This window comes from Barbatula barbatula (genome assembly GCF_947034865.1).
Source record: "Barbatula barbatula genome assembly, chromosome: 15".
Taxonomy (NCBI): domain Eukaryota; kingdom Metazoa; phylum Chordata; class Actinopteri; order Cypriniformes; family Nemacheilidae; genus Barbatula; species Barbatula barbatula.
The window spans coordinates 3,395,132-3,420,618 of record NC_136778.1 but is presented as its reverse complement, the minus strand read 5'-3'; the positions used below and the strand labels follow the sequence as shown (position 1 = coordinate 3,420,618).

Sequence of the window (25,487 nt, the reverse complement as noted above, 5' to 3'; positions counted from 1 at the left end):
AGTGAAATCTTCGTTCCTTTAAAATCTATTTATTTAAACGTTAAGGGCAACAATATTTTTCTCTAGGTTTACACTGTAAATTAAGACATGGCAAACAATAACAGTGTAGTGAAAAAGAAATAACGGGCACAGATCAATTCTCAGTTACCAGAAAGAAAATTCCCATCCATGTCTCAAATAAACAATTAATTATCTACTAAGCAAAGTCAATACAACAATAATAATAATTTTGCAATTTTTAACATTGGCCCAACAGAGCCAAAAAACAAAAAAACACACCGTATACCCTACATCACATCCCATGCAAAAGTTGTGCTTTTAAATTGGCTTCATGTAAGGCTGGTGCCAAGGTGTCCACACCAAAAGGGCACCACATCATGTGAAACACAGAACTTCATCCAACACAATGAGCTCCCCATAGGGTTTGCATCTCCACCTCAGACAGCATACAACGATGAATGAAGATTACCAACACCTTCACGTCTGTTCTCTTCTCTTTCCTCGTTCTCTCCATCTCAACTCGGAGCACTTCAAAGCTCACCCATAGCCTTTCTTATACCAACAAAGAATCTTCATATGCATATTTGGTATAATTTGAAATGTCTCCGTGCGATTGGTACAATGGTCTCATTTCCGCACAGTAGGGCAGATCATAACATAGGTTTGAGGGTTTAAAGATATTCTGCTCACTGTTGAGGGCGTGTCTTCATGTAAATGCCCATTTGTGGCCTGATCAGATCCAGCACAGATTTGATTACGATGTAAATTGTTGTTGTGTGGAGGAAGGGTATTTTGGTCTGGGTATTTATTGGAAGCGGGCAAAATGTTCAGGGGATTCTTATTAAGATGAACAACACGGAACCCCTTTGGTTTTTTTCCCCCCGATCTCATCTTTCAGGTATGCATCTTAGACTTATAGACTAACCTTTGAGGATTTGACGTTTTGTTTTTGTTTCTCTGAATTGAATTGTAATTGGCGTGAAACATATACAGTACCTGACTAATATATTGTTATGTTCAAATTTGTTCTGCATTTTTCTGAGCCTGTAATCACATTGTTATATTATGATTTCGGCATAAGATGTTTTTCCCATCACATCCTTGTTACCGCAAATCCCCCTTCAGGTTTGTGACGGACTAGAATCCTGTCTAGGTGGCAAGGACACACCAGCTGAGAATTCTAGAGATCCGGCTAATAACTTGGCATTGGAGAGCATAAAGGTACGTTTTAGCAGTGAGCAGCCATCTAAGACGCAACTGGTCAAGTGACTTCTGGCAGTGACCAAGACAAGGTTTTCCTTTTATCTTTTGGAGTAAATAACACAATGTTAAAATAATGTAAACAATAACAACCCAGAGCGCTGGAACGACAGAACGCACTCCGCCATTGATCCAGTAGGTGGTTGGTGGTTTTACGTCTCCAACATTTTACACCACCTTACATACATTTTTAATTGGTACCTCTGTGTTGCCAGATTTTAGAAGATTCTCTTCAGATTTTACACATGGCTTGTAAATACATTACGGTATAAGAGATGTAACAGAATAGACAAGAAGTGGCCAAATAATTTTTTTATGCATTATTCATTCTAACACATTAGCTGAACGGTTAGATTACATTGGAGAGCATATGGTAGGGTTTTGGCTAAACCATTATCAGTTTACTTTATTAAGTCACTTTATTCGTTTTCTTTCATGCTTTGTTCAATCCAATCGACAAACTTGGAGACGCGGACGTACACTCCTGGTTTCATGGCATTAGCACAACCAATACCCCATGATGTAACTCCCTGAAGTACAAACTTGTTTTGTGCTTTGCAGACAACTGGCCCACCGCTGTCACCCTAAAGAGAGAAGAAAATGCACAAAGGCATAACATATCAAGTCTTAATGCCACTGCAAATATTAACTATAATTGTATAAACGGATGTTCATCAGGAATGGCCATAATGGGAGACTATAACTATCCCTGCCAATGCAAGTTAAAGATATAGTTGGAAAATGTTAAATGTATTTTGGGATTTCTGTGCATACAGTTAATGCAGACATGCTTTGCTTCCTTTCCTTTTGGCCAAAATGGGGTTTATTTTGATGCTTAAAAATATTGTTTAGGTACAGATAATCTGGGCAATAGAAATTATACTGTCTATATAATCTATGGCTCGTTGTTTATAAACATTTTTAAGATTTAGACTTCATTGCATGTTTTCTGACCTGACAACTGTCTGTTCCTCCTTTTATGTCCCCAACACACATCTCGGTCTCCTCCACACGGCCGTCCATAAACGATGGACTGTTGCAGATTTTATTTTCAATCACTGGGATACCGGTTTCTTTCAAGTAATCCTCTCCACCAGTTCCTGAAGAACAGAAAAGCTTGAAACTAAGAAGTTATTACAGAAGTTATTCAACGAAAAAATTTAAATGTTATTTACATTTTACAGTATATTGTTCTTCAGTTAAATACAAACAGTTTTTAGTAGCAGAATGTTCAAGACTTTTCATTCAAAGATTTCAGGGTAAACTTTCGTATTTGTGAGTATTGCTTTTCATTTCTGTCTTTATTTCACAAAACAAATTTTCTGAAGTCAAAATTACGTATAAAAACAAAAAAAAACTATCAACTTGTTTAAATGGAGCAGTGTGAATTGTCACAGTTTTGTATAGAAGTAAGTTGTACGGTTTTGGAACAACATAAAGGTAAGTAAATGGTGAAAGAATTTTACATTTTAGGTGTAGTATTTAAGTGAAGATGTCCTATAATATTAAGCTACATTCACTGCCAAGAGTCTGTTTTGGGATACTTGTTAATGTCACCTACCCAGTGTATTTCCCCAGCCGGTCACAAAGCATTCAGTGCCATCTGGTACAATGTAGTCCTTTTCTGGTAGACAAGCAAGTGATACCTGATCATTTATTACTGCAGGCCTAAAATGAGACACACTTTATTGTGAGTTTGCCTTCCTGATGTCATTAAACTATTCTGCTTTAAAGGAGTAGTTCACTTTCAAAATAAATTTTCATGATAATTTACTCGCCCCATGTCATCCAAGATATTTATGTATTTGTTTCTTAAGTCAAAAAGAAATGAAGGTTTTTGATGAAAATATTCCAGGATTTTTCTCCATATAATGGACTTCAATGGACTCCAAATGGTTGAAGGTCAAAATTACAATTTCAATGCAGCTTCAAAGGGCTATTAACGATACCAGATGATGAATAAGGGTCTTATCTAGTGAAACAATCAGTCATTTTTTAAAGGAATTAAAAATGTATATATGCTCGCTTTGCCGTAGGTGGAAGTACAAAGTCAGTGTTTACAAGTTGAACGGGCTGGTTGTCAACATAATTACGTATTACGTGAAGTCATGAACGAGCATCGCAGAACAGAGCAAGGCAAGCATTTTTATAAAGGATATACATTTTTATTTTATTTAGAAAATGACCGATCATTTAGCTCGATAAGACCTATATTCACCGCCTGGTATCATTTAAAGCCCTTTGAAGCTGCACTGAAACTGTAATTTTGACCTTCAACCGTTTGGAGTCCATTGAAGTCCACTATATGGAGAATAATCCTGGAATGTTTTCATCAAAAAACTTCATTTCTTTTTCGACTAAAGAAAAAAAAACATAAACATCTTGGATGACATGGGTTGAGTAAATTATCATGAAATGTATTTTGAAAGTGAACTACTCCTTTAAATATGGCTTAGACTCTTTAGCATTTAGTACAACACAGAACACAATTGGACCAAATAATTACATGTAGTTAAGTGAGTACATTATCATGAGGCTTGGAGAAATTATTTTAACATCAAATAAATTTGAAAGTATAAATTAAAATCACCTTTATCTAACATTGAAATTAATGTTTGTTAAAGACAACAATTGTCAACAGTGAATTCTCTGACCTGTCTAACTTGAGAAGAGCAATGTCAGTTCCAGATGGTCCCATAACAATCTTAGAAACATCTCGTTCCTGTTTAGACGGTTCAATTGCATGTTTTGTGTGGATTCCAAGGAAGATCTTTGAGATGTGTGGCCTGTATAATAGTAGGTAAAACTGTAACCATTTGCTTTGAAAGCAAGATTCTTTTCAAACCATTGCTTTCTTATCCCCTCAAATGGTAAAATGATTATAAGATGAAAACGGCCACTCACCCATCAAGGCAATGGGCTGCGGTTAGGACCCACTGTGCATTGATCAGAGTTCCACCACAGAAATGAATTTTATCGATCCTATAACAGAAAATGTATTTACTGTTAAAACCTAGTTTGTAGTTGAAAAAAACAAGTCCTTTTTATAGCAGTTTTTCAAAGATAAAATACTAAAACAACGTTGCTAATGCAAAATTGTTAAATTTGTCCAAAGTTTAACATTTTCTTTTAGATTCCACAACTGTGTGCAGAAGTCAATGCCAAATGCCCCTAATTGTATCATTTTCACATATTTTGTGTTTTTGGTCTTTAAAAGTTGTTCAGCATTTCTATTTCTAGTATTTACTGTAAAGTTTTCAAAACAGATTGATTAAACTCCAAAATTACATTACACGATTACCTACCTTATATCAATGCCTGGTACAAAACCAGAGATCTTCAGTTGTTAACAGTATTAAACACAAAGGCAAATGAGGGAGGTTTGTGTACCTGATTCGAAGACTGATCTGCCAAGGCCAGGAGTGGGGTCTGGAAATACATCCCCCAACAACTCGCTGCCCAACGCAAAGTTTAGGTTCTATTGCTGGTTTTCCGCATTTCAGACTCCCTGATTTAACAGGAAAATGCCAGTCATACAATATATTTCACATAGTTACAAATGATCTAAATGGCTGAATGTACATTACACATTGTATTTTACCAGCTACACATGAAATAGATTACTTAATAAATTACTTTATTACTGGCTATGCAAGTGATTTCAACTTAGTATTTAAAATCTTGACTAGTGATGAGTTGTTGAAAGTTGAAATTGCTAAACTTATTTTGATGCGTTAATGTAAATGTATTTTTGTCATGACTTAATAATCACATTATTTGTTTATAGTGCAAGGAAGGAAAACAAGAATCTACAAGGCAAGCAATTAATTTGAGTTATTCTGTGGCTCCTCAAATACAGACAAATACAGACCAGGTTGATCTCTACAATTGGGCACATTGCAGTATTCCCAGCGGGTCTCAGGGTCTGTGGTGTAACACCAGGGTGCTTTCTCATCATCAGGGTTCCTGCAGTTGTTCTCTAAAAGACCTCTGAAATTAAATAATTCTTCAAGATAACTAAACTTATCTTAAGTGACAATGTGAGAAAGTAAATTACCAGTACCTCAATAACCCTCAACACATTTTATTGATGCTTACTCGGAGGGGTAGTTCTCTGGAGTTCTGTCATGCTTGTGAGGAGTTTGAGATGTCCAGCTCTGGCAAGATTTCCCTGATTTGGTCACAGCAATAGTGCCCCTGTAATATCTTCCTTTTCCAGTGGTACAGGTGAGCTCTGGTACAATTTTGGGGGGTTCAGTCGCAATAATGGATGAATTTAATATTTGACACAGTGATTTAAGTATTGTAATGTCATGATCAGAAAAAAGCAAGGTAGGAGAAAATATTTTTGGAATATTTGATTTTGAACCAGAATGCTACAATACAGACCAGGTTGAGATTGATCTTCACATCTGGACACACTGCAGTATTCCCAACGGGTCTCAGGGTCTGTGGTGTAACACCAGGGTGCTTTCTCATCATCAGGGTTCCTGCAGTAGTTCTCCTTAAGACCTCTGTAATGAAATGATTCTTAAAGTTACTAAAGTTACAATGGGAAAGAGAATAAATTACCAGTACCTCAATAACCCTCAACACATCTTATTGATGCTTACTGGCAGGGGTAGTTCTCTGGAGTTCTGGTATGCTTGTGAGGAGTTTGAGATGTCCAGCTCTGGCAAGATTTCCCTGATTTGGTCACAGCAATAGTGCCCCTGTAATATCTTCCTGTTCCAGTAGTAGTACAGGTGAGCTCTGGTACAGTTTTGGGGGGTTCAGTCGCTACAAGGAAATGGAGACCCATAATGGATGATTTTAATATTTGACACAGTGATTTCTGACAGGCTGACAGAAGTGAATCTTACGGCATCGAGGAATAGAGCAGAACTCCCAGCGTTTAAATAGATGTGTGGTATAACACCAGGGTCTGGTCTTTCCATCAGAGTTCCTGCAATAGTTCTCCACCAAGTTCTTCTCAGGTAAACTACAAAAACACATTTTGTGTACTTGTACTAAGGGCACAATATTTCATTAACGCTCTATTAGTTTGTTGTAATTTCTCACATTGAAAGCACATAATCGTGTTTGTGTGGCGTCTGAGAGTCCCAGCGTTGGCAGGTGTGCCCACTCTCAGTGATGGAGATCTGGCCTCTGTAGTTTTCTCCGGTGCAGTGCATGCAATCTCCTGCAGCTACTCAAGAGCAAATTTAACAGAATGACATCACAGGAAACAATCTCAGAAAACACCTGTTCAGACAGTGTCATTTTAATGTCTACAATGAATGATAAAATTGCAGATTTCAACTGAACTTGGTCCTTGTTGGACTGAGTTTGCTTATATTTCTTCAAATGACCATTTTAATCTCCAAGAGAAAGAATAAGTATTGTAACGTCATGTTCAGAAACAAAGAACAAGTCAGGAGAAAATATTTTTGAAATATCTGATTTTGAACCAGAATGCTACAATACAGACCAGGTTGAGATTGATCTTCACATCTGGACACACTGCAGTAGTCCCACCGGGTCTCAGGGTCTGTGGTGTAACACCAGGGTGCTTTCTCATCACCAGGGTTCCTGCAGTAGTTCTCCTCAAGACCTCTGTAATGAAATGATTCTTAAAGTTACTAAAGTTATAATGGGAAAGAGAATAAATAACCAGTACCTCAATAACCCTCAACACATCTTATTGATGCTTACTGGCAGGGGTAGTTCTCTGGAGTTCTGTCATGCTTGTGAGGAGTTTGAGATGTCCAGCTCTGGCAAGATTTCCCTGATTTGGTCACAGCAATAGTGCCCCTGTAATGTCTTCCTGTTCCAGTAGTAGTACATGTGAGCTCTGGTACAATTTTGGGGGGTTCAGTCGCTACAAGGAAATGGAGACCCATAATGGATGATTTTAATATTTGACACAGGGATTTCTGACAGGCTGAAAGGAGTGACTCTTACTGCATCGAGTAATAGAGCAAAACTCCCAGCGTTTAGATGGATCTGTGGTATAACACCAGGGTCTAGTCTTTCCATCAGGGTTCCTGCAATAGTTCTCTTCCAAGTTCTTCTCAGGTAAACTACAAAAAAATAGGTATGTATTTCTCTACTAGGTTGATGAAATTGTATTTATGATCATCAATGTAACAAGGTTCAATAAAAGGTAGAAAAGAGGTGGGAACCGGCAAACGTAAAACAGACTTTTAATAAAATAAAAAAACAACAAAACGGAAATGTAAAATGCCGGCAGCTCCCTCACGGCTCTCCTCCCGCCCTGCTCGCCACAATCTAATAGTGTTAGTTTCTCACATTGAAAGCACATAATCGTGTTTGTGTGGCGTCTGAGAGTCCCAGCGTTGGCAGGTGTGTCCACTCTCAGTGATGAAGATCTGGCCTCTGTAGTCTTCTCCGGTGCAGTGCATGCAATCTTCTGCGGCTATACAAAAGCAGATTTAAGGGTTGTGTGACAGAAACAGCCTCCATCAAACAAGGGTCAGTAATTTTGTTATGGTCATGATTGTTTTATCATGACTTCAGTTTCTTATTACATTTTAAAACAAATATGTTTTTAGAGATCTTAGTTTCTTTGTAACTGTACATTAGCATTATATAAGTTTCAGTCCATTGAATAAAAAAAGTTTTTTGTTTATTCAAGATCATTATAAAAAATGCACAAGAATAGTGCATGGCCGCAAAGAGATTATTTTAGCTCTATGGTTGAGTTTTGCTTACTAAACATATATTTATATATTTAAATTGATTAAAGAAACATCACATTTAACAACCCTCTAAAACTCAACAACAAATCCCTCGAGCTGTGGTCGATCTTAAAGTAAAAAAATCAATCAATAGCAGTCAATGAATGGGTGCCACATCTTGAAGACTTGTTTTCCTAATCCTCTTGAGTACATAATCTTTTGGAGGTAGAGACTGGACATCATTTCTCTAATCCACTGAATTTGTGTGGTGAATGTGGATCTTTCCACAATGGCTTTACGAAGTCATAAAACGTCCATGAACTTTAACCTTCATTAAGATTTTTTAAATATAAAGGTAGTACTGGGTGACATAATTAAAACCAGGCAAATGGACATAACAAAAATTTCCAGACCAGCCTTAAAAAACATAATCGTAACTTTAAGTTCAGTGCAGTACCATCGGAAAACTGGAGGCAACAGAATTGATCATAATAATCGCATCAGATAAAATGAGCGTCATTAATCATAGATATTGATCATTTATTTTATTTTTCACTAATTTAAAGAATAACAGAGATGAACTTCATTGTCTTACCTGAGAAGAGGAAAAGACAGAATAAAAGACCTGTTTTTTTTACTTCCATGTTGGAGCTTTGACAAGCAAACTGAGCACAGAGCTTCTGAATGTGAGTTACAACAAACATCACAGTCCAGTCTGTCATCTATCAATCATTAACAAGGACATGGACCAGGTCATATTATGTTTGTCAATCAATATCTAACGGTTAAAGTGAGTTTGACAAGGGCCAAATTGTGATGGCAAGACAAGGAGTTGTCAGTATCTATCTGTCATGATTCTGCCGCATCATGTCATGTTTCTCTTGGTTTAGTGGCAGGATCATGACAGAATCTCATGTTTTGTGTGGAGAGAGGCAATTATTGTTCTTATGGCCTTCCATACTCTCTCTCCTGTCTCGTCTTTGTTCCCATCCTCTCGTTACCCTCGTTATTGATTAATGCCCTTCACCTGTTTTTCTCTTGATTTGCTCCCTTATTTAATGCCCTTGTGTCTTCTGTCTTGTGCTGGTTCATTGTGGTTTGTGTGGTGAGTTCCTGTGTTATGTTAGTTTGGTCATGTGTAGTTTATGTCAAAGAGTTAATTTAAGTTTTGTTTCAGTGTAGTTAGTCTTAGTCCTGTCATGTTATATATCCATGTTTTGTTCTGTTACCCCCTCGTGGGTCTTTGTTTTATTATTTATTAAATTATTTGTTAACCCCTTACCCGCTGTCTGCACCTGGGTCCTCTCTCCGTGTCTCACCACGAGAACCATGACAGAATGAACCAGCCATAATCGGACCCAGCAGACAGAGGGATCGTTGTGGCAGCAGTAGAGGCTGCCGGGTTCCCCTCCAGGGTTAGAGGCTGCCGGACTCCCTTCCAGGGCCAAGAACGCCGGACACCCTTCCTGAGTCAGGGCCGCCGGACTCCCTTCCAGGGTTGAGACTGCCGGATTCCTGCTCAGGCCCGAGGCCGTCGGATTGCCTTCCAGGGTTGAGACTGCCGGTCTTCCCTCCAGGGTTGAAGCTGCCGGAATCCTGTTGCCCGCAACCGATCCCCAGCCAGGCATTCCAGGTCGGTGCAGCTGGGCATTCCAGGTCGGTGCAGCTGGGCATTCCAGGTCGGTGCAGCTGGGCATTCCAGGTCGGTGCATGCGGCCATTCCAGCCCAGTGTATGCGGCCATTCCAGCCCAGTGCATCTTGTCTGTGACTGCCGGCTATCCAGTTTGTTTCTGCCGGAGCTACCCAGTCCGTGTCTGCCCATGTTTGGACTTCCCTTTGGACTCTTGTGTGCCCCTTACCTTGGACTCTTGTGCTTGCTTGTTTTGATTTATTGTTTTATCATGTTGATTTTATTGTCATTGTCTGTCTTGTCTTGTTTGTGCCTTTAGGAGCATCAGGTTGCTGCTCCTTTAGGAAGGGCTTCTGTCATGATTCTGCCGCATCATGTCATGTTTCTCTTGGTTTAGTGGCAGGATCATGACAGAATCTCATGTTTTGTGTGGAGAGAGGCAATTATTGTTCTTATGGCCTTCCATACTCTCTCTCCTGTCTCGTCTTTGTTCCCATCCTCTCGTTACCCTCGTTATTGATTAATGCCCTTCACCTGTTTTTCTCTTGATTTGCTCCCTTATTTAATGCCCTTGTGTCTTCTGTCTTGTGCTGGTTCATTGTGGTTTGTGTGGTGAGTTCCTGTGTTATGTTAGTTTGGTCATGTGTAGTTTATGTCAAAGAGTTAATTTAAGTTTTGTTTCAGTGTAGTTGGTCTTAGTCCTGTCATGTTATATATCCATGTTTTGTTCTGTTACCCCCTCGTGGGTCTTTGTTTTATTATTTGTTAACCCCTTACCCGCTGTCTGCACCTGGGTCCTCTCTCCGTGTCTCACCACGAGAACCATGACACTATCAAAAGTGGTCCAAGGAAGGAACGGTGGTGAACCGGTGACACTGGAGACCACTGAACCAAGGCCACCTTCTGAAACCAACGTTCACTGATACACATGGGGAGTAAATGCTGGCTCTTGTGGTCAAATTCAACAGACGAGCTACTACAGCTCAAATTGCTCAAGAAGATAACAGGTTAAAAGCCTTTGTGCTTTTGCACTTTTTTGTGTGTTTTCCAGGTTCGGTTTAAGAAATCTAAGTAGAGTAAAAGTGGGCAAGCAGTCACTTTTGAACAGGACATGTTTCATTCTTGCACATTTGTTAAATTTCACTGCACAGCGGTTGAAATATTATGAATATCAGAAATACTGTAGTTTAATTCACTCAAAAAACTGAGATGTGGGTGTGCGCTACAGTATCTCCAGGTGTGGCACTGGGTTACCGCGGCCAGTCCGAGAGCAGGTTCAAGGGGCAACAGCGACATAAGGGTTAAGCAGGAACAGAATACCCTGCTTTCTTTCATCAGTCGATGAGAGTAGATCCACTTCACGTACAGCTTCTTCCATTTCTGTTTCAGCCAGTATTATTTTCCCCATTCAGCCAAGTGTGAAATATATTTGCATTTTATTATTCGTTATCTGATGTGAAGGGTTATGAAGATGTTATTCAGCTCTTCAATATTGCTGTACGTTTTTAATTAAGCCATTCAAACAGAAAGAGAAAAAAGGCATTGTTAAAATATTATACAGAAAGTTCAAGTCGGACTCGTAACCAGAAGGTCATTGAGGTTCGATTATCAGTGCAAGCAGGAAGCAACTGACGTGCCCTTGAGCAAGGCACCTATCCCTAACTTGCTTCCCGGGTGCTGCAGTGATAGCTGCCCACTGCTCCGGGTGTGGTTTCATGACTTGCAGTGCATTTGTTCACTACTCAACGGATGTGTTAAATGTAGAGGTCACATTTCTTTTATGGGTGACCATAACTGACAAAAGATCACTTTCACTTTTCACTTTCACATTATCTTCATGAATGATCCATTTTTATATATACAAAAAAATCTGAATTGTTTACGTGTGAAGATAAAATGCAATTCTTGTTTCATGGTGGAGTTTACACAAGATGTTTGGAGTCTTTTAAAAATTCTGGTACAACGCACATAACCGAAGCTTATCTGGTATATGTGAACCTTGTGCAAATAACGTGTCCAATATAAGCAGTTTCCTAAACATTTTATTTTAGTTGTACATTTCAATTCCACACTGCAGAATGCATTTGTGTTTAATTTGTGTTTTCTTTCAGGGTTTGTTCAATCCAGCTGACAAACTTAGAGACGCGGACGTACACTCCAGGTTTCATGGCTTGAGCACAATCGTCACCCCATGATGTTACTCCTTGAAGAACAAACTTGTTCTCTGCTTTGCAGACGAGAGGTCCACCGCTGTCACCCTAAATTTTTGAGAACAAAATGCACATGAGGCGTAACATTGCACCGCATATGTAGGATATAGAATTTGGTGCATGTTTCTGACCTGACAGCTGTCTGTTCCGCCATCTTTGTGTCCAGCGCACATCTCGTGATCCTTTATGCGGCCATTCAAAAACGACGGATTGTTACAGATTTTATTCTCAATTATTGGTATGCTGGTTTCTTTCAGGTAACCCTCTCCACCAGTTTCTGAAGAACAGAAAAGCTTGAAACTACAGTATAATTATTTAAGTAAACTGAAGTATAAATGTGTTTAAATCAAATGTGTTTTGAAAAACAATCCGTCTGGTTTGTAAAACCACCTACCCTGTGTCTCTCCCCAGCCGGTCACAAAGCATTCAGTGCCATCTGGTACAATGTAGTCCTTTTCAGGCAGACACGCAAGTGATACCTGATCATTTATTACTGCAGGCCTAAAATGAGACAAACTCTATCGTGAGTTTGCGTTCTTGATTTTATTCAAATATTCTGCTTTAAAGGAGTAGTACACCTTCAAAATAAATTTTCATTATAATTTACTCATCCCCATGTCATCCAATATGTTTATGTATTAGTAATCATAAAGAAATGAAGGTTTTTTGATGAAAATATTCCAGGATTTTTCTCCATATAGTGGACTTCAATGGACTCCAAATAGTTGAAGGCAGAACAATACAGAGCAAGGCAAGCATTTGTGTTTATAAAGCATATACATTTGTAATTTTTCTTTGTGAAAATGACCGATCGTTTCGCTAGATAAGACCTTTATTCATTGTCTGGTATCATTTTAAGACCTTTGAAGCTGCACTGAAACTCTAATTTTGACCTTCAACCGTTTGGAGTCCAACTACTCGTTTAAATATGGCTTAGACCAGGGTTCCTCAATTAGTTTTCACCAAGGGCCAAATTCTACTAACAATAGCAAGTCAAGGGCCACCGACTATAATTGGATAACTACAATGTTTGTTCTGCTATTATTATTATTATTGTCATTATTATTATTATTTTTTACAGTTGTTTATTTGTTTTAAAAAAATCACAATATAAATATGTTTTTTATTAGTTCTATTTCCTCAGTTTTGATAAAACAGTAACATTATATTCACAAACTCTCTTCAGCACACGACGAGCTCGGAAACGACGATGTGGCAGACTCGAGCTCTCGCGAATAAAGTTTACCAGCCTCGTGACTGCATCCATCGTCTCTTTCATTTTTCAACACCGATTTATGAAGCTAGTGCTTATCAGGCCTTTTTGATGTCCAACCATTGAGGGAGCCCCGTCAGTAACGACAGAAACAACTTTGCTCAAATCTAATTCATTATTTTTAAAGAACTCCGTTAGTTCGTTAAAAAGTATTTCACCGGTTGTGCGGCCATGCATCGGCAGCAAACAAAGCAGCTCTTCGCGGAAATCCTTCCCATAAAAAAAATCGGACAAACGCCGCTGTGCAATGTCGGTTAGTTCGCGAGACGAGTCTATTGCGAGTGATATGGCTTCTGCTTTCTTTATGTCTTATAACAGATTAGACAGGCACTCACCCGCCAATGGCTCCACTCTTCTTGTTGCTGTGCAATCAGATAATGGAACCTGCTCCGTTACCATTTTCTTTATTTTCGCGTCGTGATTTAGAAGTTTATCCACCATGTCAGTTGCACAGGTTTTAATTAATTCGGCGTCAGTGAACGGTTTTTTGGCCTTTGCCAGGTTCCAAGCCACACGTAAGAATGCTGCGGTTACAGGCTTTCAGAATGTTCCGGATAACTGCATTTGAAATTTCTGCGCAATGCCCCGAAATGCCGTTTCAAGTTATCATTCTTGCAGACCGCCACGGTCTTGTGCATAATAAACACGTTGGCTTTGCATTGTGGTGGTCAGGCAAAATAAAACAAAACTGTTAAGTCCATTCGCTTTTAAATATTCTTTGTCTACCTTTCTCTTTTTTACAATCGCCATGATTTCGCTGTCAACCCTTGTCACTAGCTGTCAATGAACCTGCGCCGTTTGCATTTTCGCGCTAGCATTGTGATTGGCTGATGGAGTACCGCGAGAGCTATGTGAGATCAGAGTGCTTCGTGTGTTTTCGTGCGGTGATGTCATGCCAACCCAAATGAAACTGAATACACTTTTAGTGCATCAAGCGGGCCAAAAAAAATCATTTGCGGGCCGGATGTGGCCCGCGGGCCGCCTATTGAAGAGCCCTGGCTTAGACTCTTTTAATATAGGTTCATAAATTTCATTTAGTACAACAAAGAACAGAATTGGACCAAATAATTACATGTAGTTAAGTGAGTACATTATCATGAGGCTTGGAGAAATTATTTTAACATCAAATAAATTTGAAAGTATGAATTAAAATCACCTTTATCTAACATTGAAATTAATGTTTGTTAAAGACAACAATTGTCAACAGTGAATTCTCTGACCTGTCTAACTTGAGAAGAGCAATGTCAGTTCCAGATGGTCCCATAACAATCTTAGAAACATCTCGTTCCTGTTTGGACGGTTCAATTGCATGTTTTGTGTGGATTCCAAGGAAGATCTTTGAGATGTGTGGCCTGTATAATAGTAGGTAAAAATGTAACCATTGCTTTCTTATCCCCTCAAATGGTTAAATGATTATAAGATGAAAACAGCCACTCACCCATCAAGGCAATGGGCTGCGGTTAGGACCCACTGTGCATTGATCAGAGTTCCACCACAGAAATGAATTTTATCGATCCTATAACAGAAAATGTATTTACTGTTAAAACCTAGTTTGTTCTGAAAAAAACAAGTCCTTTTTATAGCAGTTTTTCAAAGATAAAATACTAAAACAACGTTGCTAATGCAAAGTTGCTAAATTTGTCCAAAGTTTTTATAACATTTTCTTTTAGATTCCACAACTGTGTGCAGAAGTCAATGCCAAATGCCCCTAATTGCATTATTTTCACATATTTTGTGTTTTAGGTCTTTAAATGTTTGTTCAGCATTTCTTTTTCTAGTATTTACTGTAAAGTTTTCAAAACAGATTGATTGAACTCAAAAATTACATTACACGATTACCTACCTAATATCAATGGTACAAAACCAGAGATCTTCAGTTGTTAACAGTATTAAACACAAAGGCAAATGAGGGAGGTTTGTGTACCTGATTCGAAGACTGATCTGCCAAGGCCAGGAGTGGGGTCTGGAAATACATCCCCCGACAAATCGCTGCCCAACGCAAAGTTTAGGTTCCATTGCTGGTTTTCCGCATTTCAGACTCCCTGATTTAACAGGAAAATTCCAGTCATACAATATATTTCACATAGTTACAAATGATCTAAATGGCTGAATGTACATTACACATTGTATTTTACCAGCTACACATGAAATAAATTACTTAATAATTTACTTTATTACTGGCTATGCAAGTGATTTCAACTTAGTATTTAAAATCTTGACTAGTGATGAGTTGTTGAAAGTTGAAATTGCTAAACTTATTTTGATGCGTTAATGTAAATGCATTTTTTGTCATGACTTAATAATCACATTATTTGTTTATAGTGCAAGGAAGGAAAACAAGAATCTACAAGTCATGCAATTAATTTGAGTTATTCTGTGGCTCCTCAAATACCGACAAATACAGACCAGGTTGATCTCTACAATTGGGCACATTGCAGTATTCCCAGCGGGTCTCAGGGTCTGTGGTGTAACACCAGGGTGCTTTCTCATCATCAGGGTTCCTGCAGTAGTTCTCCTCAAGACCTCTGTAATGAAATGATTCTTAAAGTTACTAAAGTTACAATGGGAAAGAGAATAAATAGCCAGTACCTCAATAACTCTCAACACATCTTATTGATGCTTACTGGCAGGGGTAGTTCTCTGGAGTTCTGTTATGCTTGTGAGGAGTTTGAGATGTCCAGCTCTGGCAAGATTTCCCTGATTTGGTCACAGCAATAGTGCCCCTGTAATGTCTTCCTGTTCCAGTAGTAGTACAGGTGATCTCTGGTAAAATTTTGGGGGGTTCAGTCACTACAAGGAAATGGAGACCCATAATGGATGATTTTAATATTTGACACAGTGATTCAAGTATTGTAACGTCATGATCAGAAAAAAACAAGTCAGGAGAAAATATTTTTGGAATATTTGATTTTTAAACAGAATGCTACAATACAGACAATATAATATTTGACACAGTGATTTCTGACAGGCTGACAGGAGTGAATCTTACTGCATTGAGGAATAGAGCAGTACTCCCAGTGTTTAGATGGATCTGTGGTATGACACCAGGGTCTAGTCTTTCCATTAGGGTTCCTGCAATAGTTCTCTTCCAAGTTCTTCTCAGGTAAACTACAAAAAATTGGTATGTATACTTCTGCTAGATTGATGAAATTGTATTTATGATCATCAAGGTAACAAGGTTCAATAAAAGGAAGAAAAGAGGTGGGAACCGTCAAATGTAAAACAGACTTTTAATAAAATAAACAAACAACAAAACGGAAATGTAAAATGCCGGCAGCTCCCTCACGGCTCTCCTCCCGCCCTGCTCGCCACAATCTAATAGTGTTAGTTTCTCACATTGAAAGCACATAATCGTGTTTGTGTGGCGTCTGAGAGTCCCAGCGTTGGCAGGTGTGTCCACTCTCAGTGATGGAGATCTTGCCTCTGTAGTCTTCTCCTCTGCAGGTCATACAATCTTCTGCAGCTATACAAAAGCAGATTTAAGTGCGTGTGACAGAAACAGCCTCCATCAAACAAGGGTCAGTCATTTTGTTATGGTCATGATTGTTTTATCATGACTTCAGTTTCTTATTACATTTTAAAACAAATATGTTTTTAGAGATCTTAGTTTCTTTGTAACTGTACATTAGCATTAAAACCAGAATGCTACAATACAGACCAGGTTGATCTCTACAATTGGGCACATTGCAGTATTCCCAGCGGGTCTTAGGGTCTGTGGTGTAACACCAGGGTGCTTTCTCATCATCAGGGTTCCTGCAGTAGTTCTCCTCAAGACCTCTGTAATGAAATGATTCTTAAAGTGACTAAAGTTACAATGGGAAAGAGAATAAATAACCAGTACTTCAATAACTCTCAACACATCTTATTGATGCTTACTTGCAGGGGTAGTTCTCTGGAGTTCTGTTATGCTTGTGAGGAGTTTGAGATGTCCAGCTCTGGCAAGATTTCCCTGATTTGGTCACAGCAATAGTGCCCCTGTAATGTCTTCCTGTTCCAGAAGTAGTACAGGTGAGCTCTGGTACAATTTTAGGGGGTTCAGTCGCTACAAGGAAATGGAGACCCATAATGGATGATTTTAATATTTGACACAGTGATTTCTGACAGGCTGACAGGAGTGAATCTTACTGCATCGAGGAATAGAGCAGAACTCCCAGTGTTTAGATGGATCTGTGGTATAACACCAGGGTCTGGTCTTTCCATCAGAGTTCCTGCAATAGTTCTCCACCAAGTTCTTCTCAGGTAAACTACAAAAAATTGGTATGTATACTTCTGCTAGATTGATGAAATTGTATTTATGATCATCAATGTAACAAGGTTCAATAAAAGAGGTGGGAACCGGCAAATGTAAAACAGACTTTTAATAAAATAATCAAACAACAAAACGGAAATGTAAAATGCCGGCAGCCCCCTCACGGCTCTCATCCCGCCCTGCTCGCCACAATCTAATAGTGTTAGTTTCTCACATTGAAAGCACATAATCGTGTTTGTGTGGTGTCTGAGAGTCCCAGCGTTGGCATGTGTGTCCACTCTCAGTGATGGAGATCTTGCCTCTGTAGTCTTCTCCTCTGCAGGTCATACAATCTTCTGCGGCTATACAAAAGCAGATTTAAGTGTGTGTGACAGAAACAGCCTCCATCAAACAAGGGTCAGTCATTTTGTTATGGTCATGATTGTTTTATCATGACTTCAGTTTCTTATTACATTTAAAACAAATATGTTTTTAGAGATCTTAGTTTCTTTGTAACTGTACATTAGCATTATATCAGTTTCATTCCATTGAATAAAAAAAGTTTTTTGTTTATTCAAGATCATTATAAAAAATGTACAAGAATAGTGCATGGCCGCAAAGAGATTATTTTTGCTCTATGGTTGAGTTTTGCTTACTAAACATATATTTATATATTTAAATTGATTAAAGAAACATCACATTTAACAACCTTCTAACACTCAACAACAAATCCCTAGAGCTGTGGTCGATCTTAAAGTGAAAAATCAATCAATAGCAGTCAATAATAAGGCGTTATTTAAAATGGACAACATATTCAATGAAAGGGTGCCACATCTTGAAGACTTGTTTTCCTGATCCTCTTCAGTACATAATCTTTTGGAGGTAGAGACTGGACATCTGGGTGGACATAATTAAAACCAGGCAAATGGAAATAACACAAATTTCCAGACCAGCCTTAAAAAACATAATTGTAACTTTATGTTCAGTGCAGTACCTTCGGAAAACTGGAGGCAACAGAATTGATCATAATAATCGCATCAGATAAAATGAGCGTCATTAATCATAGATATTTGTCGTGTTCGCGTGTGTAGTTAGTTAGCCTCGTTAAACGTTAGCCTGTGTGGGTGCGTGGTAGTAACGAGCCACGACAAAGGATTCGCTTTCCGAACATTCACTTTACTTCTTCAACAGGTTGGTTACACCAGTACACTCACCAACGGTACAGTATACGATATATCCCGTTTACTTGTCAAAGCTCACACTGTTCGGTTGTCTCACTCCGGCACAGGGCGGCAGCTTTTCCGACCGTGCGATGAGCATGAAAACAACCTGTAGACTACACTAGAAACTCCTCTCTTTCCGTAACTCGCACATCGTCTCTGACTGACACATTACACAGCCAATAGAAATAGAGACAAGATGAACACAGAGAATAGCTTAAAGGGACCATGCTCTTTCGTTGCTACACTATCCCCCATTTTAACAATACTGAGTCCCTTCAGTAAAATGAAAACAGTAATAACCCAGCAATTTCTGAACTATAAAAACTGTAATGAACAATAAAAGACAATAATAAAGCATTAACTGTCGTATCTCATGGGCTTCCGTATTTCTCTTCCTTTAATCGTTCTCTTAATTGTCTCTTTTTCTACTATGTCCGACATTAGTCCACGTCCACTCCTGTTCCTCCTACGTCTCCGAGCTGCTGGCTGCCGCTTCTTCTGCATACCCTGGTTCTCCTGGGGTTCAGGGTCAGAAGAAATGGATTCCGTTTCACTGCCCCCCCGGGCTGCAGATGGTTCCGGCTCCTGCAGGGGTTCTAGCCGAACAGGGTTGTCAGGGGTGCCCTTACTCTTTCGCAGAATCTCACTCCTCTGGCGTCTGACCCTCGCTGGAATCACGTCACAGTCATAGGGCTTGAGACGATCATGATGCATGACTCTCTTTTGCCGTAACCCCTGAACCTCATACAGTACTGGGCCACAGCAGGCAGATATCACGAAAGGGCCTTTCCATGGTGGCTGGAGTTTTGGGCTCTGTCCTTTTTTTTAGTACTGTCCCGCATATACACCAAATCTCCAACAATGTACTTCCTCTCCTGAGCCCTGAGATCATAGATCTTCTTTTGTCGTTGTTGGGCTGCATGGAGGTGTTCCCTGGCAACGTCATGTGTGTATCTCAGCCCTTTTTCCAGGTTATACAGAAAATCTGGCACTTCCACACTGTCCGACCTTTGCTCTGCAACACCGGACCATAGATCCTGGGGTTGGTAAACCTCCCTTCCAAGCATGAGCCTATTCGGTGTGAATCCAGTGACTGCATGCTGGGAGCTGCGGTACGCGGCTGTAAGAAGTGGAAGATGCTCATCCCAGTTTTTCTGTTCCTGGTTCACGTAACACCGAATCATCTGAAGGAGCGTTCGGTTGAACCTCTCTGCTTGTCCGTTGGAAGCAGGATGGTAGGGGGTTGTCCGCGTTTTCGTGATCTGCAGGAGACTACAAACATTTCTGAACAGTGAACTTTCAAAATTTCGACCCTGGTCTGTGTGTAACTCCAGTGGTGCCCCAAACCTGGAGATGAACTCGTAGACGAGTGTCTTGGCCGTAGTTTCCGCCCCTTGGTCCGGGACAGGAAAAGCTTCCACCCATCGAGTGAACTGGTCAATAATGATTAAGACGTACTTGTTTCCTGAACTAGACACTGGGAATGGGCCCAGTATATCAATGTGGATCCGATCCATTGGTGCCCCTGCTTGGTAATTCTGAAGTTTGGCCCTCTTGGTCGGTCCAGCAACCTTGCAAGCATTGCAGTGCCCGCACCTCTGTATGTGCAAATGTACATCTCCACCCATGCCATACCAGTGGAAACTTTGACGGAGTCGCTCTAAAGTCTTTCCTTCTCCAAAATGACCAGACTGGGGTGGATTATGACAGGCTAGTAACACTTCTTTTTGCATCGAGGCTGGTACTAGCAACAATAGAGAGGGACGGAGTCCTCCAGGCCTTTCCCAACGATAATAAAGGACTCCTTGATGAAGTTCAACTTGTGGCCAACACAGCCAGAATTTCCTTACTGCTGGACTTCTCAATGCAACGTCATCCTTTGTTGGAAGAGTTCCTGCCTGTTTCCACTCATGCAGGATGCCTAAATCAGGAACAGCTCTCTGCTCTTGTGCCAGCTTTTCTTTTGGGAAAACTTCCAGCCAGTTCACCCGTGGTGCTCCCAACAACTCTGCAGCTGCCCTCTCTTCCTCACCCTTGCCAGGGTTTTCAACAACTTGTTCCCCTGTGACATACTCAATGCTCCTTACTGCGAGTGGCACTACATCATCAACGTCCTCTTCAAACCTCTCCCAATGGTCATGCAACTTTTGGCATTGTTTACAGCCTCCACATGGCAGATTTGCAACACTGTTCCCTGCTTGATAGCAGTTGCACATATTTTGGGCCACGCCAGCATGTCTTGACATCGCATCAGCATTTGAGTGAAGTTTTCCAGCTCTGTGTTTGATGTCGAAGTCATACTGACACAGCTCTTCCAACCAGCGGGCAAGCTGTCCCTCGGGATGTTTGAACCGGAACAACCAGGTAAGGCTGTTGTGATCAGTGCGTAGAAGGAAATTCTTGCCAAGCAGGTAGTGTCGAAATTGGCGGGTGTAGAAAACAACAGCTAGCAATTCTCGTCTCGTTACGCAGTATCTCCTCTGAGCTGGTGTAAGGTGAGCGCTTGCATAAGTGATGACTCTCTCTTCTCCCCACTGAAGTTGTGACAACACTGCACCGATACTGTGATTTGATGCATCAGTGTCCAAAATGTACTTTCCTTCCACTAGAGGATATCCAAGCACAGGTGCAGAAGTTAACTTTACCTTGAGCTGTGTGAAAGCATTCTGGTGCTCCTCAGTCCACGAGAATGTTGCTTCCTTCCTTAGGAGTTCATTAAGAGGACTGGCCAGCTCTGAGAATGCCGGCACAAACTTCCTATAGTAGTTACACAGTCCAAGAAAAGCTTTCAGTTCATGTACACTTGTGGGGGGGTTCCAAGCTTTCACATCACTAATCAAAGATGGATTGGGCCGTATACCCTCGCCGCTAACCACATGGCCCAGGAAAAGGACTTCCTCTTTAAGCAGGTGACATTTGGATGGCTTTAGCTTCAGTCCATAGCTGAAAAGGCGTTGGAATACAGTTTCCAGTCGATCAAGGCTTTCATCAACCCCTTTTCCCAAGATGATGATGTCATCCAAGTAGATTAAGAGCGTTTCCCACTGGAGTCCTCGAAGAACAAGCTCCATCGCCCTCTGGAAAGTGCTGGGGGCATTGCACAGTCCGATGGGCATGCGGGTATACTCGTAGAGGCCGTAGCGAGTTATGAAAGCGGTCTTTGCTCGGTCCATCTCATTCACCGCGATTTGCCAGTAGCCAGACTGCAGGTCTAATGTAGAGAAGACACAAGCTCCCCCAAGGACATCCAGGCATTCCTCAATTTTGGGGAGAGGATAAGCATCTTTGGCTGTCAAGCTGTTGATGCGCCGATAGTCGATACACCAGCGAACAACTCCGTCCTTTTTGTGAACTAACACCACGGGTGACGCCCACTCTGAGGCAGAGGGTGTGACGACTCCCGCTTCCAGCATAGCATTAAGGTGCCTCTCCTCTTCCTCTTGAAATCCAAGGGGAGTCCGTCTGACTGGCTGGCGTACAGGCCCAGCAGTCCCAGTGTTAACCTTGTGTGTGACAGCTGTTAACAGGCCAAGGTCTACATCGGAAGCAGCGAAGATAAATTTGTATGATAGCAAGAGTTCAATAAGTCGTTGTTGCTGAGCATCACTTAATGTTTCACTTGCAGCGGCATAAAGGGCTTGCAGGTGCTCGGGTAGATCTGTGGCTGTTGTCAGTCGTCTCAGCTCTGAGTGATTTGTGTCGTCTCTTTGTTCTTGGGTGTTGACACAATCTTTTTCCATTAGATCCTCCTCTGGATATGTCTCTACCAAGGTTGTTTTATTTCTGGAAAGATTGCAGAGCCTCACAATCACTCTGCGCTCCATGGTGATGACAACACTGCCTGAGGCCACAGTTTCCGTGATCAGGTAGGGCTCCAGAACTGCGCAGACACCAGGCTTTGGGTTGTCCACTTCACCCCAGACTAGACATTCACTTTCCGGCGGTAACATTGTCTCCGTCTCCAAGACTACTCGAGCGATGTGATAATCTGCTCCATCACCCCCAACGATCCTAGTGGGGATTAGTTCTTCTTCAATGAACACTCTACCACTTGTATGGATGGTTACGTTTGCGGCTTGCAAAAAATCCAGCCCCAAAAGGACAGGGTCGCGAATCGGGGCAACCAGTACTTCCCACTCTGTGCACCAGGTGCCAATTTGAAATGTAACTTTCAGTCCACTTTTTGCAGTCATGTCTTTTCCTGATTCCGCATTATGGAGACGTGTCAGAGTTGTAGCTGTCTGCATATTGAGAGGAAACTGTTGATACAATGTCTCAGAGATAACTGTTGCTTCAGCTCCTGTGTCCACAACGGCTTGTGTTGGAATGCAGTTTATGGTCACATCCATAAGCAAACTTTGGGCCTCTGCCACACTTGTGGTGTGGGGGACTGGCTCCTCCAGCGTTCTAGCCCTTTTGAAGTGATACTGTGGTTCTGATCACTGCTACTTTGCCTCGACTTTCGTGGTGGGGTTAATGGCCTGACGCACTCCCTGCGGAAATGCCCTTCTTCCCCACAGTTATAGCACAAACCTACTCCATTGCGGTTGGGGCTTGGCGAATTAGTTCCTGCTCGTAGCCTGCCATCTTGTGTCGGAGACCGCCCTCGCCTCCTGTCCTGATTTACCTCCTCTGGCTTTCTCAGCTCCCTGGCTGCAAGGTTATCCAGCTTCAATTGTAGCCGCTCCATCTTTTGCATTAGGATGTTAAACTGATCAGCAGACACATAGCTCTTACTCATCTTCTCCATTTGCTCTGTTAGGGACGCCATCTTCTGTGAGAGAACAGCCACCTGGTCTGCAGTAGCGTAGCTCGAACTTTGAACTCTGCGTGAAGCTGTCGGGGAATCAATGGACTGTTCCTCATCATCCGCCCAGGAAATACGTCTAGCTCTGCCCTTCACATCAATATCGCGGCCCACAGTAGCTCGATAATTGTGCTCATGGGCCTCCACCAATCTTTGAGCCTCCACTAATGAATAGGGATCTTTGTTCATTACCTCATAAGCAACTTTCTGATTATGAAGACCCTTGAGGAAGAAGTCTGTAGCAAGTTGCTCCTGCAGATCGAGCTCCACGCCAGGGTAGGCCAAAGTGACTAAGCGTTGCACCTCCTCTGCAAACTCGGCTGTCGGCTCCTTGACCTGACGGAGCTCTCCTAGTTTCCTTCTGATTGTGGTTGGGGGGTCGCGCAAACCAAAACGGTGCGTTAACTGCTCTTTAAGAAGGGTGTAGTCCTCACGGATATGTTCAGGGAGCGAACAGACATACTTAATAGCTGGCCCCCTTAGGCATTCGTACAAACAGTCCACTCTGTAGTCCCCACTCCAACTATGCTTTCTGGCCTGTCTCTCAAATGGTACCAGAAATGCTTCCCAGTCTCCGCTACCATCAAAAACAGCGAGCTTTGCCTTGGGACCTTCCGTAGCAACCGGCTGGCCTTGGTAGTGAGGAGTACTAGACCGTTGATCGACACCAGAAGTCTGTGGCACTGGCTGGAAACCACGCTCAGTGTTACGTTGTCTTGCGCCAGCTTCCATGGAGAGGGTAGCCCTGGAGGGACCCGAAGTACGTGCTCTCTGCTGTATTACCTCCAGCTCGGCAGCAAACGGCCCACCCGTGACATTGCGTGCCCTTTCAGTATTATCTTGAAGGAAAGGTGAATCTGTATAAGGCAGCCTCCTTTCTCTGACCACTGCCTGGGAGTTCTCACGTGTGTCACTCTCTTGGCGCAGTGAACATTGACGTTTGGGGGGCTTGAGTACAACTGGTAATATGAGTCAATATTGGAGCCATCATCATTTGCAGTTGCTTATTATTCTTATTTTGATGTTCGAGCATTACTTTCAACCAGTCTGGGGGTTGGCTGACATCAGAAGCTGCTGCCATGGCTCCCTGACACAATTCCTCTTGAGACATCTCTTAATTATAATTAAAAGAAAATTTCGATCAACTTTACAAATGTACTTGAGGAGTAATTGAGTCTCTCATCTCCGTCAATTCACTTACAGTTGAGTCCACACGGTTCTCATCGGCGCAATGACGTAGCCCGCTTGCCTCTCGTCCTCAAAGATTGTTAACAAATTAGCTTACTGTTCATCCGCTGTTGTCTCGCCGGCGTCCGATGGCCCTTTCCTCGTTGGCAATTGCAGTTGTAATTTCACTTCTGACACCAGTTGTCGTGTTCGCGTGTGTAGTTAGTTAGCCTCGTTAAACGTTAGCCTGTGTGAGTGCGTGGTAGTAACGAGCCACGACAAAGGATTCGCTTTCCGAACATTCACTTTACTTCTTCAACAGGTTGGTTACCCCAGTACACTCACCAACGGTACAGTATACGATATATCCCGTTTACTTGTCAAACCTCACACTGTTTGGTTGTCTCGCTCCGGCACAGGGCGGCAGCTTTTCCGACCATGCGATGAGCATGAAAACAACCTGTAGACTACACTAGAAACTCCTCTCTTTCCGTAACTCGCACATCGTCTCTGACTGACACATTACACAGCCAATAGAAATAGAGACAAGATGAACACAGAGAATAGCTTAAAGGGACCATGCTCTTTCGTTGCTACAATATTGATCATTTATTTTATTTTACACTAATTTAAAGAATAACAGAGATGAACTTCATTGTCTTACCTGAGAAGAGGAAAAGACAGAATAAAATACCGGTTTTTTTTACTTCCATGTTGGAGCTTTGACAAGCAAACTGAGCACAGAGCTTCTGAATGTGAGTTACAACAAACATCACAGTCCAGTCTGTCATCTATCAATCATTAACAAGGACATGGACCAGGTCATATTATGTTTGTCAATCAATATCTAAGGATTAAAGTGAGTTTGACAAGGGCCAAATTGTGATGGCAAGACAAGGAGTTGTGGTCAAAAGTGGTCCAAGGAAGGAACGGTGGTGAACCGGTGACACTGGAGACCACTGAACCAAGGCCACCTTCTGAAACCAATGTTCACTGATACACATGGGG

The 25,487-nt window shown here is 41.3% G+C and overlaps 1 protein-coding gene across 1 annotated transcript; it reads right to left on the bottom strand.

Annotated features, from left to right (window-relative positions):
* Window positions 1-11: 11 nt before the first annotated feature.
* LOC306904564 (plasminogen-like) lies at window positions 12-25,270 on the bottom strand (the record flags this gene model as incomplete). The annotated part of the gene is made up of 32 exons (XM_079474552.1): window positions 12-1,844; window positions 2,215-2,360; window positions 2,822-2,928; window positions 3,915-4,046; window positions 4,165-4,242; window positions 4,651-4,768; window positions 5,132-5,250; window positions 5,359-5,494; window positions 5,650-5,774; window positions 5,874-6,039; window positions 6,123-6,241; window positions 6,322-6,448; window positions 6,731-6,855; window positions 6,955-7,120; window positions 7,204-7,322; window positions 7,552-7,678; window positions 8,536-8,662; window positions 11,677-11,829; window positions 11,913-12,058; window positions 12,176-12,282; window positions 14,275-14,406; window positions 14,493-14,570; window positions 14,979-15,096; window positions 15,461-15,579; window positions 15,679-15,844; window positions 16,044-16,162; window positions 16,391-16,517; window positions 16,713-16,831; window positions 16,931-17,096; window positions 17,180-17,298; window positions 17,518-17,644; window positions 25,144-25,270. The coding sequence occupies 32 exons, from the start codon at window positions 25,268-25,270 to the stop codon at window positions 1,680-1,682; spliced, it is 4,125 nt and encodes a 1,374-aa protein (XP_079330678.1). The 3' UTR covers window positions 12-1,679.
* Window positions 25,271-25,487: the final 217 nt, after the last annotated feature.